General features: G+C 44.4%; 2 protein-coding genes across 2 annotated transcripts in view; both read right to left on the bottom strand.

The window, feature by feature from the left end:
- LOC117885115 (aldehyde oxidase 1-like) overlaps nucleotides 1-10,096 on the bottom strand; it is a 35,603-nt gene extending 25,507 nt beyond the window's left edge. Inside the window, exons 1-6 of the mRNA XM_034786276.1 lie at nucleotides 8,946-10,096; nucleotides 4,876-4,972; nucleotides 3,755-3,863; nucleotides 2,379-2,505; nucleotides 1,929-1,990; nucleotides 118-207 (exon numbers count right to left, since the gene is read on the bottom strand). Coding sequence (XP_034642167.1) covers nucleotides 118-207; nucleotides 1,929-1,990; nucleotides 2,379-2,505; nucleotides 3,755-3,863; nucleotides 4,876-4,972; nucleotides 8,946-9,063 — 603 coding nt within the window. The 5' untranslated portion in view covers nucleotides 9,064-10,096. The remainder of the gene's footprint in view (nucleotides 1-117; nucleotides 208-1,928; nucleotides 1,991-2,378; nucleotides 2,506-3,754; nucleotides 3,864-4,875; nucleotides 4,973-8,945) is intronic.
- LOC117885114 (aldehyde oxidase-like) overlaps nucleotides 1-13,512 on the bottom strand; it is a gene marked incomplete in the record, with an annotated part of 182,419 nt that overhangs the window by 70,258 nt on the left and 98,649 nt on the right.

Below are 13,512 nucleotides of genomic sequence, written 5' to 3'. Positions count from 1 at the left end.
TACATTATAGATACCACCAGAGGGAAATGTGGCACCAGCTACAACAGCTCAAAGATGTTCATTCATTACAAACTTTACTATGAAACAGAAAGTAATTTAAAAAAGACCATAACACACCTGATTTCCCTTGTCAGAAGATGAGCACACATCTTCTTCTTTGTCCAGGCAACATTGCCCCGTTCCTCTCAGTTGACAACATGCTGCTTCCTAAAGAAATAATACCCCATTCTGTAATACTCTAGATACAACTTCATTGAAATGTGATTTCTTTTAAACTACACATTTGCATATATATATATTTCTACCTGCACTGAAGCAGATTTGTCCAGTTATTTGAAAGTGGTTCAGGAGCTACCCATGAGCTAAGGTGACTATTCTTGCTGTGTCCCCTTTGAAGCACTGCAGGAGGTAGTTCCTCTTTTGGGGCCAAGTCCAAGTCCAACTCCCCTTGAAGTCATTGGAAAAACTCCAGCTGACTTCAGTGGGGGATCAGGCTCCTGAAGCAGAGCAGAAGCTGGTGCAAAGGATTATTGAGGGCATTGGAGAAGAACTGTGTGGAAGTGACCGAAATTGTCCTGCTACGAGAAAGTTGGACAGACTCCTAGTTTATCCTTTTTATTTGTGTTTATAGCTCTAATTGGACCCATGGACAGCCTTGAAGGTAGTGGAAGGGGCACAGCTCTGTGACTTGGATATGATCTCCCCGTCAGGAACAAGCCACACAGTGTTTTCCATACCACCGTGTATACCAATGTACAGCTGAGTTTTCAAGGAGGGATGGGCCCAGGATAGGGTGGAGATATGATCAGTGGAGCTGTGACTATATGGAGGATCTGTGACTATACAGATGCGCAAAGTCACCTGTGGCAGGGAAGAAACTCAAAATATGTTCAGTTGATTTTCCCTTTATTGTTATTCTCCTTGTAACTCAGATATAATACTCTATGTCATCATTGCTGGCCTGGTCATCTCTGGCTTCTCTTAACAGATGAGAAACATGGCACATTTCAATCAGTTGAGAATAAATGTAAGACACTGACTCAACAGCAAGCCTGGATAATGATATTTTTCAGTAGCTAGGATATAACACACACAGCTCACACAGACTGGCTATATTCTAATGGTCTACACTTGCATTGAATAATAATCATAGTTTCAACACAGTCAGTCACAGTTTTTCTGAGAGACAAGGTGGGAGAGGTAATATCTTTTATTGGACCAACTTCTGTTGGTGAGAGAGACAAGATTTTCTATGGTCATGCAAGACTGGGGCTGAGAGACACTAGTTTGTTGGCAAGACAACATGTAAACAATTTGGGCCATGATTCTCTCAAGACTTGAGTACACAGTTTAAAGTGAAACACACACTTAAGACTTGGCATGATCAAGGCCTTATATATGACAAGAATGAGGGTAGCAGAGACTGTCGAGGCAGATCATAACCATCACGACTACCTACATCTTCAGGCCATGTATTTTGGATGTCTCGAGACCTGATTTTCTGAGGTCCTGAGCATCTAAAACTCAAGTCAGTGGGAGCTACAAGTGCTCAGCACTGCTTAAAAAGAGACTCCTAAGGGGCCACATTTTCAAAAGAGCAGAAAGCCAGATTTTCAAGGGTTCAGCACACCCAATTGGATCCAGATTTTCAAATAAGATCAGCTTTCATTTAGGCTCTTAAATAAGGGCCAGGTTTTCCAAAGTGGTCAGCACTCAGCTGCTTTGTGACTCGTATGGCCAGATTTCCAAAAGAGCTGGAAATGTCCAAATGTGGACTCAGTTTTTCTGCAAATCTGGACAATTCTCTTTGTGCTTAAATGGGAGCAGAGCAATTCTGAAAATCTGGCCTTAGTTGGGCTTCCAGAAATGGAGCACTCAAAATTAGTGGATACTTTTGAAAATGCTGATCTGTTTGTCTTTCTACCTACCCCAGCGAAAGACTTGTAGGTGTCTATTATTGGTCTGTATCCAGTGCAACGGCACAAATTACCTGAAATGAACAATACAATCATTAATCATAGGGAACAATACAAGAATAATTATGAATATCAGTACAATTAGAAATGGCCATGAAGCAAACCCTCACATCTGAACACACCTACGCTTGGGGAAATTTGGATCCAAAACAAGACCTAGCTCTTGATTCTCCAATGGACTGAACCAGAACCACAGAAGAGTCAAACACTCCTGAACAGGGGGAATGTTCTGATTGGGTGCCAAATCCAGGAATTGCAGATCAGGCCAATCTCTAATAATAATGATTTATTTATCATTTTCTGTCAAATCACATCTTGCAACTTATGTGGCATGTAAAAAACACCCACAGTTGGCTTCTTATTTGACCTCCTAAAGTTTACTACTTGTAAAAGTAAACCTACCATCCAGAGCTGCAGTTATCTGCTCCATGGAGGGGTCAGGGTGGTTTCTCAGCAAAGCATACATGGACATCACCATTCCAGGGGTGCAGAAGCCACACTGAGAGCCATGGCACTTGGCCAGCCTTTCCTGGAACAGAACAGAACAACAGCCCCTGCTTTCAAAATATAGCTTCACTGATTTGCCTTACAGATGCATCTTGCTTACAGTGTTAAAGTTAAGAGCTGCAGCATTTGGAATGTTACAGCATTATCACTAAAATGTAAGAGACTGAGTGCAATCATCTTATTGAAAAACAAAGGACCATTATAGACTCTCAGTTATCCCCAGGCAACCCCACCAATATCAATGGGGTTCCCAGGTGTAAGTGAGAGCAGAATGAGGGACAAGACCTGTCAGCACAGTGATCAGCTTTGTGTAAATTTCTACAAGCATGAGGAACAGAGCGCAGAACAGCTAACAAATTAGGGCTTTGGAAGGAGTGAGGAGCACCTAGGGAACATTCCTGTAATTTAGGCATTAAGAAAACAAGATTATGCATGAAAGAGAAACATGATTTTAAAAAAGTTTTAAAACTTACTGGGGTCAGATTGTGCCTTTAAAGTACAGGCCTGATTTGGGGGAGGTGGAGCTTCACTAACCCAGGAGAGGTCCCCAAAATACAGAGAGAGTGTGCATGTTCTACAATCTAATCTAACCCCTATCTTCCTAGGTCTTAAAGGGACCATCCCTTAGGAGCTTGCAGCTGGCCCAATGTGCCAGCTGGTGCACGGAAAGGAGCAGGGTGATGCTCTCTGCCTTTCCTGAGTCCTTTCTGGAGGGTTAGTTTCCCACATGGCACTAGCAGGGAGCAGTCCATGTGCTTTGGGGACTGCAATTGCACCCGAACCCTGCACAATAGCAGAAGTTCCTTACTTACCCCATGCTCTCTCCTGTATGCCCACACAAGGGCCAGTGACAATCTGGCTCTTTACATAGTACTGTTCTTGTTATAATAATCAGCAATTCCTGCTCAGGGTGGACACCCCTTGCTAGCTTTGATGTATCATTTTACAGCTCCAGATTTATCTTTTCTCCTGAGGGGGCCTTTTCAGAACCGATTCTCATCTTTTGAGGTATCTTGAGTGCTAGAGTAGAAACTAGGGGATAGGACAACTTCCCCCAGGTCAGAGTTTGGTTTGGCGATTCAGCTGAGAGTTCATCTCTAAGCTGTGACCAGGAAGAGCCAGGATACGGAGTCTGTTTCCTCAGAGCGATTGTCTAGTGCAAAGAACCACCAAACTTGATCATAAGGCCAAAACCTCATGGCAGATATGACCAGATTATAGGAAAGGAAAAATCCCCAAATCTTGTCCTACAAATTACAGCAGGTTCTCACCTGAATTGGATGAACCCTTGTTTTTGTGCTTCCAACACCTTCCACAGTGGTGACAGCAGAGCCGTGCAGCAAGCATATGGGTAAAAGACAGGAGTTGGCAGGATAATGCCTTGGGAACGTAAAGGAGAATTGTGACATTTGAAATAGCATAGTACTCTGTGGTGCAGGGCCATGAGGAATGAAGCACAGGTGGGGATTACACTTAGTCTAGTGCAGAACTGCAGGAATAAAACAGCATGGTGATGGCTGGGGAAAGTTATGCTTCTGAGAAGCAGTTGTACATAACTCAGCACTCTCACCTCAATAGTGTGTGTATTCAGTACATACACTAGCAACATTTTCAACGTGTCCTAAGCTTTATATAGTGGCCTAAATAAGGAAACAGAAGTCTCACTTTTAAGGAGTTTTTATTAACTTGTAATACCACATAGACTACAAAAACCCAAGGGCCAGACTCAGACCTGATACTGGTGGGTGCAACTTAACTAAAGGAGTAGAGTTCCCAAAGTCGGGGCGAGGCAAAAAGCACAACCCACTATGAAGCCTGCTGTGGCCTAACTTACTGTGTTAGTTGCTTCATACATCACTGAAATCAGTGAGTGCTGAATAAGAACTATGTGAAAATTGACTAAGGATTTATCTAGGGCAACAAATCCTACTCCAATCCAAGCAAGAGTCCCAACTTTCCAATAGCTGCTACAAGGGCAGCTGTAATTGCATCAAATAAAGATCCCCCAGTCAAGGAAATAGTTGGTTCCCAGTGTCCGAATAAATAAATGTTTCTTGAGCAGGCAGATTTCATGTTTCTTGAATGGAATTTAAAGTCACATCACTTGGAATCCCTGTTGTGTGAATCAGTTTTCCATGCAGATAAAACATGTTAAAGGTAAAGTAAAAAGATTTCAAGTATCTGCCAGGACCCAAGAATATAAACCTAAATTAAAAGAAAAAACAAACACTCAAATAACTGCCCTCCCAATTAACAATGGTTTTCTATGAATAATAAGTTATAGCTTCCAAGGGTATGATTTCTAAAGTGCCTCAATGGGCCTAAAACACACTGAAATTCACTCATTGAGGCACTTGAGAAAATTCCAGCCCAAATCTTATCTTAAGGATACATTATCTTCTTGGAAGTTGGTTCATATGTGGATATCATCACAGTGCAGGCTCCACAGCCACCTATTCCACAACCATATTTCGTTCCTGAGAGATGAACTGCAAATGCAGGAGTTAAGGAAGAAAGTTGCTGGTTCTCAATGTTGTTGCTATGGTGTCCCGTCCCCCCCGCCCCAAGTTCCCCTCATTTTACTGGAGCATGCAAAGGCGGAGGAAAATTCCATCTGTTTCACGCAGTGACCAGCCAGTTCCAGAGATTAGATATTAGATGAATGGAAGCTGGAATTCAACTTGTAAATTCCAATAAGCAGAATATCGCAGCAACCAGGTTGGTCACAGCCACCTACAGTTTATTACATCTGAATTACCAGTGACATCCCTTGTAACACCCTAGATTCTCCACTGCCTGAGAGCAATGCCACAACACACAATAGCTTTTACTGTGTGGGCTGTGCTGACGCTATGATGGGTAAAAGGGCGCCAGAAGAATGTTAAAGTTAGCCAAAACTTTATGGTTTGGGTTCAAGAGATGGCTGAAAGTTAGAAGAGAATTGCAGAAATGGGAGACTCATTCACTCACCCAATATAAAGCTGTCCTCTAGGGCATATTGTCTATGGCTGCATTCAGTTTAGTTTAGATGATTCTCCCCCCAAATGATGTTTCTACCATTTCCCTGAGCACCTTTGGGAGTTGTTACACACACATGTGCACAACTGTTATAAAAGACCGATGTTAGGATTACAAAGTCAGAAGTTAGGAAATTCCAGAATTAAAGTTGCCTGCAGTTACAGCAGCATCCACCACATCCCCTCTGACCCGTCCCTCTCTCAGCCCTTGGCTCCCTATCCCAGGCCCATTTTCCTCACTTAGCCAGTCCCAGTCTTCATTCCTCAGGCTTCCCATCCCAGTCTCTTTGCCCAACTAGTCCCAGGCCTCCCACTCCAGGCTCCTTATCCAAACCCTCTCTCTCCCCCACGCTGGCCTCCAGTCTCTCCCCGACCCCAACCATGATCCTTGTCCCCAGTGGCTCCCAGTCCTAATCTCCCTCCCTGGGCTCCACGTCCAATCCCAGTCTCCTTTGTCACTGGCTCCTTATCCCAGTCTCTTTGCCCAGCCAGTCCCACATCTTTCCCTGCACCCCGATTCCCATTGATCTCAGTGTTCCCCCTCCAGCCAACTGGCTCCCAGTCTCCCACTGGCTCCCACTCCCAGTCTCTTTGCTCAGCCAGTTACAGTCTCCCCCCACTGCTCCTCATTCCAGTCTCAGTGTCCTTTTCTAGTCATTGCCAGTCTCTCTGTGAGCCTAACTCCCAGTCCCAGTTTCCCTCTCCCCCCTTCCACTCTCCAGTCCCAGTTTACATCTGTCCCCTCCCCTCAGGCTTCTTGTCCCAATCTACTCCCCCTGCAGCACTCACACCTGACCCTTCTACATTCAAACCAAGCAGTTTCTTCCACCATGCCAAGGGAGGGGGGGGAGGGCAGCCATTTAAAGACCCAGGAGAGATGAGTTCCCTGCTCTCATCCAAGTGCCCAGATGCAGACCCGGCGCAGCCTACAGCAGCCCAGAGCTGCAGTTGTAGGGAAAGTTCTACTGAGCTTCCGACTGGAACATGGTCAGTGTGGATGCAATGTTTGGGGAATTTAAATGCTAAAATCTAAGAAATCACTACAGAACATGTGCAAACTGCAAATTTTCAGATGCTTATGTATTAGCCAAATTTGAATGGAATTTTGCAAGAATGGCAAAAGACACATCTCTGATGCAAAGGCCATCCTCTGCTCAAATTTCAAGTTCTTGCTCCAAAGCATGGGGGCACTAGAACTTCTCAAAGAAAAGGCTGCAATAATCTTTTAACATGGGCAAACCAATGTATTCTTCTCTAGACTCATTCTCAGAAATGGCAGGCCCATTTTGTCTGAAATTTTACATAAAGTTCTGCCTGAGGCAGATTTCTGATATGGAAAATTTCAGCCCAAATGGTTAAAATTTGGCAAAGTAATAAGCAACTAAAAACTGGGTATAATAATGGGAAGTGTTGAGCAACCTTAATAATAAGTGGCGCTACCAGTCCTGTCTATAATATCCTTCAGATTCTTGCACATGGTAATCCTGTTGTTGCTTGGAAAAGTTATATGTATTTTCCCTCTCTAACATCTCTTAAATCAATCCCACCAGACCTCTGTGTGTTTTGGTTGCCTTTTTTTGTTTTTGTTTGTAAACTGTCAGTATCTGTCTGGCAATATGGTAGCCGGCACTGAACCCAATATTCCAGGAGCAGTCACCAGAACTCTGTACACAAGGCCCCTCACCAGTTTGTTCCTTGATACAAGGCCTCCATATCTGCAGCCTCAAATTGCACTGACCACTTTCTTCTGACCACTCCACTCTGCAAAATTGTATGTAATTGGCTAGTGTCCTCTCATTCCTAGCTCTTTCAGCGTTACTGATTACCAACTTTGTCTTCCATTGTGTGTGTGTGTGTGTTGGATTCATTTGGCTCAGATGTGTTAGACTGCATCTTCCATCTGCATTGTCAACTTTCTAGATCCCTCTAGGTTCAGGTTAATTCTCATCCACTTTTGTATTCCCACTTGTAACTAGCATGTGACCAATAATAGAAGAACGTAGACCATACTTGCAGGATGGGGAATTATTCTGGGAAGCACTGAAAAAGATTTGGTGGTGGTGATGGATATTCAGCTGAACATGAGCTCCCAGTGCGACACTGTGGCCAAAAGGGCTATTTTGATCCTGTTATGCATGAACAGGTGAATCTTGAGTAGGAGTAGAGAGGTTATTTCTCCTCTGTATTTGGCACGGTGCAGCCATTGCTGGAATAGCGTGTCCAGTTATGGTGCCCACAATTCAAGGAGGATGTTGATAACTTGGAGAGGGTTGAGAAGAGCCACAAGAATGCTAAAGGATTAGAAAACCTGCCTTATAGTGATAGACACAAGTTCTTACAAAGGGAAAACATTAGGGCTGTCAAACAATTAAAAATAATAATCACAACCACAAGATTAAAAAATATAGTCACGATTAATTGCAGTTTTAATCACACTGTTAAACAATAACAGAATACCTATTTCAATTCAGCATGGAAGCATGTCCTCTGGAATGGTGATTGAAGCATGAAGGGGCATATGAATGTTTAGCATATCTGGCACGTAAATACCTTGCAACGTCGGCTACAACAGCACCATGTGAATGCCTGTTCTCACTTTCAGGTGACGTAAATAAGAAGCAGGTAGCATTATCTCCCATAAATGTAAACAAACTTGTTTGTCTTACTGATTGGCTGAACAAGAAGTATATGTAATATATTAGTATTGAAATTGTAAATGGTTGGGAAGATGCCAGTGAAAAGATAAAAAATGATTACCTAGTGCCCTTCGTCTGCTGTCATTTGCTCCCCCCACTGCAAGCTGGTGAGCTATTTCTCCGTAGCCTTTAGTGTCATTTCACTCTCTTTCTACCATCTACAGTTTAAGGCTCTGATCTGCAAAGTCATAGGCACCTACTTCATTTTACGCACCCTGGGGCCAATAAACAGCTGGCATAAATTACCAGAACTCCACTGATTTCAGCGGAGATCTGGCTCTATGAGTAGTCTCACTGACATAAAGAGAAGCACAAGTGAAAGTCTTGGCAGAATCAGGGCTTAAATGAATTGCTTGACATTGTAGTAGCTCCATATTTCTTTCCTTAACTATTATATCATTATTAATTAATAACATTTTGAAAGGCTTTTTTGACAGGTTTTTGGAGCTGTAATGAAGAATTGTGATTGTTTTTGCTAATGAATACATTAAGTTCTATAAAAATGCTTGTATGTCCCAAGAAGAAACCTTCTCTGCATATAATTAGCTCAAATATTGCACATGAAGCACATTGCCTTGCCAGGAACAAATGCAAGATCACTTGGCTGTTTTCCATATTGCTTTCTGGCTGCCTTGAGTTTCAAAACATCCCCTTTAACTTGGGGGGGGGGGGGGCGGAGGGGGGGAGAAAGGGAATGTTAGTCTATTGTAGGATTATACCATTCAAAGGCAACCCCCCAAAAAGGATACGTCCCTTTCTCAGGTAAGACAACAGCAATTTTTCAGGGTTTGCATTCCTCTCTATTATCTGCAGAAGGAAGTGAAATAAGAGATTATACATTATTGAGATGTATTGCAATTTTCCCATTGGGATTACCTGGCCTTTCTCAAATGCTTTGATTGGGTATTAATATAGTGTATTGGTGTTATGGCATATTCCTTTCATTTGATCATAATCTGTAGACATGTGAATGTATTTGACAATAGCACTCAGTCTTGTATTGACAGCTAAAGAAGTAATAAAAATAATTATGTTCCAGGAGCCCTGCAAGGTTCACAGTGAGGAGAAGATGAGCAGTAACAGAGGGTTATGAAAGGCCACATGAGGACAAGAACCCTTGAGCCCGATCCTGCAATTGATTACACCAGTTTAAATCAGGAGTAGCTTCACTTCAGTCAAAAGAGGTACAATTGTGTAAAGAAAATGGGGATGAGAACAGAATCAGGGCCTGTATTTTCAAAGCCATAGTGAAGGTGAAGGACACAGTTTGGGTCTCTTTGCTCTCCTCACTCCAGAGAGGTACTGTAACAAGGCCATGCTTAGCCCCTTCCTCCTCAGAGACCTTGCAGCAGGAAGATGGAGGAAATTCTCAATATATGGAGAGCAGGAAGGGGAGTTGGGTTTTAAACGAACCTGTTTTAAGTTTAATAAAGCTCACTGTTGATTTTTGGGGGCTCCATTCACTGAGCAACAGGTCTGTCTGAAGGATGTGGCCATTGCAATGACATGCCCCGTCATGCTGGAAACCAAGTACTAATGGGAACCAAGTACGGAATGATGGATGGGTGGGAGGCAACATGGGACTCATGAGAATGACTAGCTTGTCCTCGGGCATTTAAAGGCACCACGATAAAACCTCAACTTTACCATGGTATGGAGCAGCCTGTATTTCAGAGGGGAAGGGTTTCTTGGGCTTTCAGCTTTTAATGACCATGCCCAGGTGGAATACTTTCCCTTTTGATGAAGGGGAAATAAGATTGGATACAAAGGATATAGCTACACTGCACACTAAGTCCAGGCTCTGACTCAGGTTTGAGCTCAACACCCGCTTCTGCCCACACACAAATCAGTCTAACTCAGATCAGCAGGCTCTCAGGAACCGGCTACTAGGACCTTGCTGGGGGTGGGGCAGGGCCGGCACTTCCATTTAGGTGACCTAGGCAGTTGCCTAGGGCGCCAGGATTTGGGGGGGTGGCGTTTTGCCGCCCTCAGCAGCAATTCGGCAGCGGGGGGGGTCCTTCCATGCTCCGGGTCTTCGGCGGCAATTCTGCAGCAGGTTCTTCACTCGCTCCGGGACCCGCCGCCGAAGTGCCCCGAAGACCGGGAGTGCGGAAGGACACCCCCCCCGCCGCAGAATTGCCGACGACGACCGGGAGCGCGGAAGGACCCCTGCCTAGGGCGCCAAAAACCCTGGCGCCGCTCCTGGGGCGGGAGTGTGGGGGGTGTCAGAGCACGAGTTCTGCTGTGACTTGTGTCCAAGCACTGGTATTTTACAATGTGAACAGAGCTCAAGCCACAGACCTGAGTCAGAAGGTCTGTGCAGTGCAGTATGGACACACTGGCATGGACACCAGGTCCAGCAATTGTAAGCCCAGGTTACACTCATGCATAGGCTTGGAAATACCAAGTTCACCAGCCTGGGTCCCACAAACCTGGGTTAACAACACAGTGTAGACAAACCAAAAAGGGCAAATTTTGCTATTGAACCAGCATAAATCAGGATAGTTATAGGGTAAGACACTAGAATTTGGCCCACATAGCCTTCCTGAAGTATACTTTTACAACCATATAGTATACAGGTAACAGATAAAAACAAAGCAGACATTTACTTTTTTTTTTCTTCCTGAAACGGGGGGCAGGGGAGGAGGGGGTAAAGGATGACTTCATAAAAGCATTCTCTGGAAAAATTGTTCTCAAAGAAAACACAGACAACATTTTAAAGAAAGAATGAAGTTTTTCCAGTTCAGGCTAGCATCTATTTTTGGATGGAGGCATTTATAAAAAGGAACTTATAATGACATAACTCGGGGGCGAAAAGAAAAGGTGAGAAAACAAATGCCTGTAGAAATGAAGTATTAGATTTCTGCTGGCACTCACTGCTGAGAACAGAGGCGAGTAAAGAGTCTATTTCCTCTGACTGCATTTTTAAAAAAATTGATAGTAATAGCAGGGGACCCTCTTGCTACTGCCTTATTTTCTCCAAATGCAGCAAGTTACTGATCTTAATAGCTTGAGGTTTTAGTTAATTGCTACATTAGTTATAACAGTTCAGTGAAATAACAGGTCACTGGTGCTACATAAATATTCTCAGTACATCTAGGTAGATAGAAAATATTTTGCCAAATGAGTCTCTTTGTATTACCAATTACTGTAGAATTGAGATTTTCAGCTCCACCTAGATTTGGAAACTCAACAGTCATTCATTTTAAGGGGAAATTGAGCATGCAAATTCCTTAGTTTTGAAACTCTTAGTCCAGAAACAAAACAACTAAGTGGGCTACTGTCCCAGTTTATGGCTACTGCCATTTATCAGCGGGTAAAGACAGCAGCAGAGATGAATCTCAGTTTGTAATATCTGAAATGCTATAGGAAGATCCCAGGTAACAAGGGATGTTCAAATTTAATACATTTACTCTGGCTCTCCCCACAAATGAGCTGTGCTCCCCTAGAGCATCATTCTCCCTTGGTGTATATCCAGAAACATTAAAGTACCTCCCTCCAAAAACAAAACAAAACACCAAAAGTCTTACCTTCCTGCCATTCACAAAAAATACGAGTGCATCTGACTGTGTGGAGCAAGCCATTATGTGGCATAAAAGCGCAGCTTGAAGATTAAAGAGGAAGATGTTAAACACAAGCAAGAAATCAGTGGAAACAAGTGTAATTTCAACACTCAACTAAACTTTGTTCTGTGCCCCACAGATTTAAAGGCATTAACCTGGATGGGCGAGGAGGAGCCAAGGTGGAGTGTATTGCTTCTCAGCTCTGTAGGTTAAAATTAACCAATTAGGTCCTTTTCCCCGCCTTATCTGTCATGTACCAAGGTGATTTAGGAAGAATGTGGAGACCTGTGCCTTCAGAAACAATGCACCTACTTGTCTTCCCTGGGTGAACCGTAAGATGAAGAGCCACAAGACATACGTTATTTTTCCTAGACAATCCCAGGAATTTTGCAAATGGGAAGCACTAAACTAAGCACCTACATGGTCTAGAACAGGAGTTCTCAACCTTTTCCTTTCTGAGGCCCCACCCAATATGCTATAAAAACTCCAGGGCCCAGTGGAGGTGAGGGGGACATGCTCTGGGCTCCTGGCTTCAGCTGCTGGGGGAAAGACTCGGGGCTTTAGCCCTGTGGGGCTGGGGCAATGAGTAGGGGAGGAAAGGGGGCTCAGGCTTCAACCCCACAGGGGGTGCTGGGGCTCAAGGGTTTAGTCCCATGGGAGCATCAGGGTGCCTGGCTTCAGCCCTGTGTTCTGCTCCTAGTTTCAGCCCTGCAGGGGTGCCAGGGCTTGGGGTGATGGGTTTCAGCCCCACGGGGGCACTGGGCTCAGGGTTTTAGTCCTGTGGGGAGCATTGGGGCGCCAGGCTTCAGCCCTGTGGGGCAGGGGTGGCTTCAGGCACCAGTGCACCAAGCGCGTTCCTGGGGCGGCAAGCTGCGGGGCGACAGCCTGCCGGTCGCCATGAGGGTGGCAGTCAGGCAGCCTTCGGCGGCATGCCTGCGGGAGGTCCGCCAGTCCCGCAGTTTCGGCGGCAATTTGGCAGCGGGTACGCTGGCGTGGGACCGACAGATCACCCGCAGAAACGCCGCCGAATCTGCGTGACCGCAGACTGCCTGCAAGCGTGCCGCCGAAGGCCGCCTGACTGCCCTGTTTGGGGCAGCAAAAAACATAGAGCCGCCCCTGCTGTAGGAGCACTGAGGCTTGGGGTGCCGGGCTTCAGGCATGGGGCCCTGCTGCCCCCTGAAATTGGCTCATGGACCCCTGGTGGAGAACTGCTGGGGGGCAAACACTCCTCTCAGGTGGCTTGATCTGGATTTATACTGATGTAACCCATCTCATATTCTGATCCACCCGATATAACAGCGGTCTCCAAACTTTTTTGATCGTGCACTCCTATCAGTAAACATTTTTTGAGCATGCACCCCCCAATATATGTATATTTATTTATGTATAAATTATATACATGTACTACTATACTAATATATAATGTACATTATAAAACATACAAAAAATAGAAATTAAAAAAGGATGAGATAAAGATGAAATAAACAATATTTTTAAAATATTTTTATTGTATTTTATTTATTGATACAAAAAACCTTTTTGCTCTCACAAAAAAAATTATTAATAATAATATTTTTTAGTGAGAGCAATGTGAATATGCTTCATTATTTCTGAAAATCTTGGTTTAACACTTTGTGATACAGTGATTCGAAGGTCTGGATTAGGGTTAGGGTGTGGGAGGGCGCTCAGGGTGGGGGTGCGGGGTCTGAGAGGGAGTTAGGGTGCGGGAGGGTGCTCAGGGTGGGGGTGCGGG

This window comes from Trachemys scripta, chromosome 11, assembly GCF_013100865.1.
Source record: "Trachemys scripta elegans isolate TJP31775 chromosome 11, CAS_Tse_1.0, whole genome shotgun sequence".
Lineage (NCBI taxonomy): Eukaryota > Metazoa > Chordata > Testudines > Emydidae > Trachemys > Trachemys scripta.
Note: the sequence above shows the minus strand (reverse complement) of the source record. Positions and strands in the feature narration are given on the sequence as shown.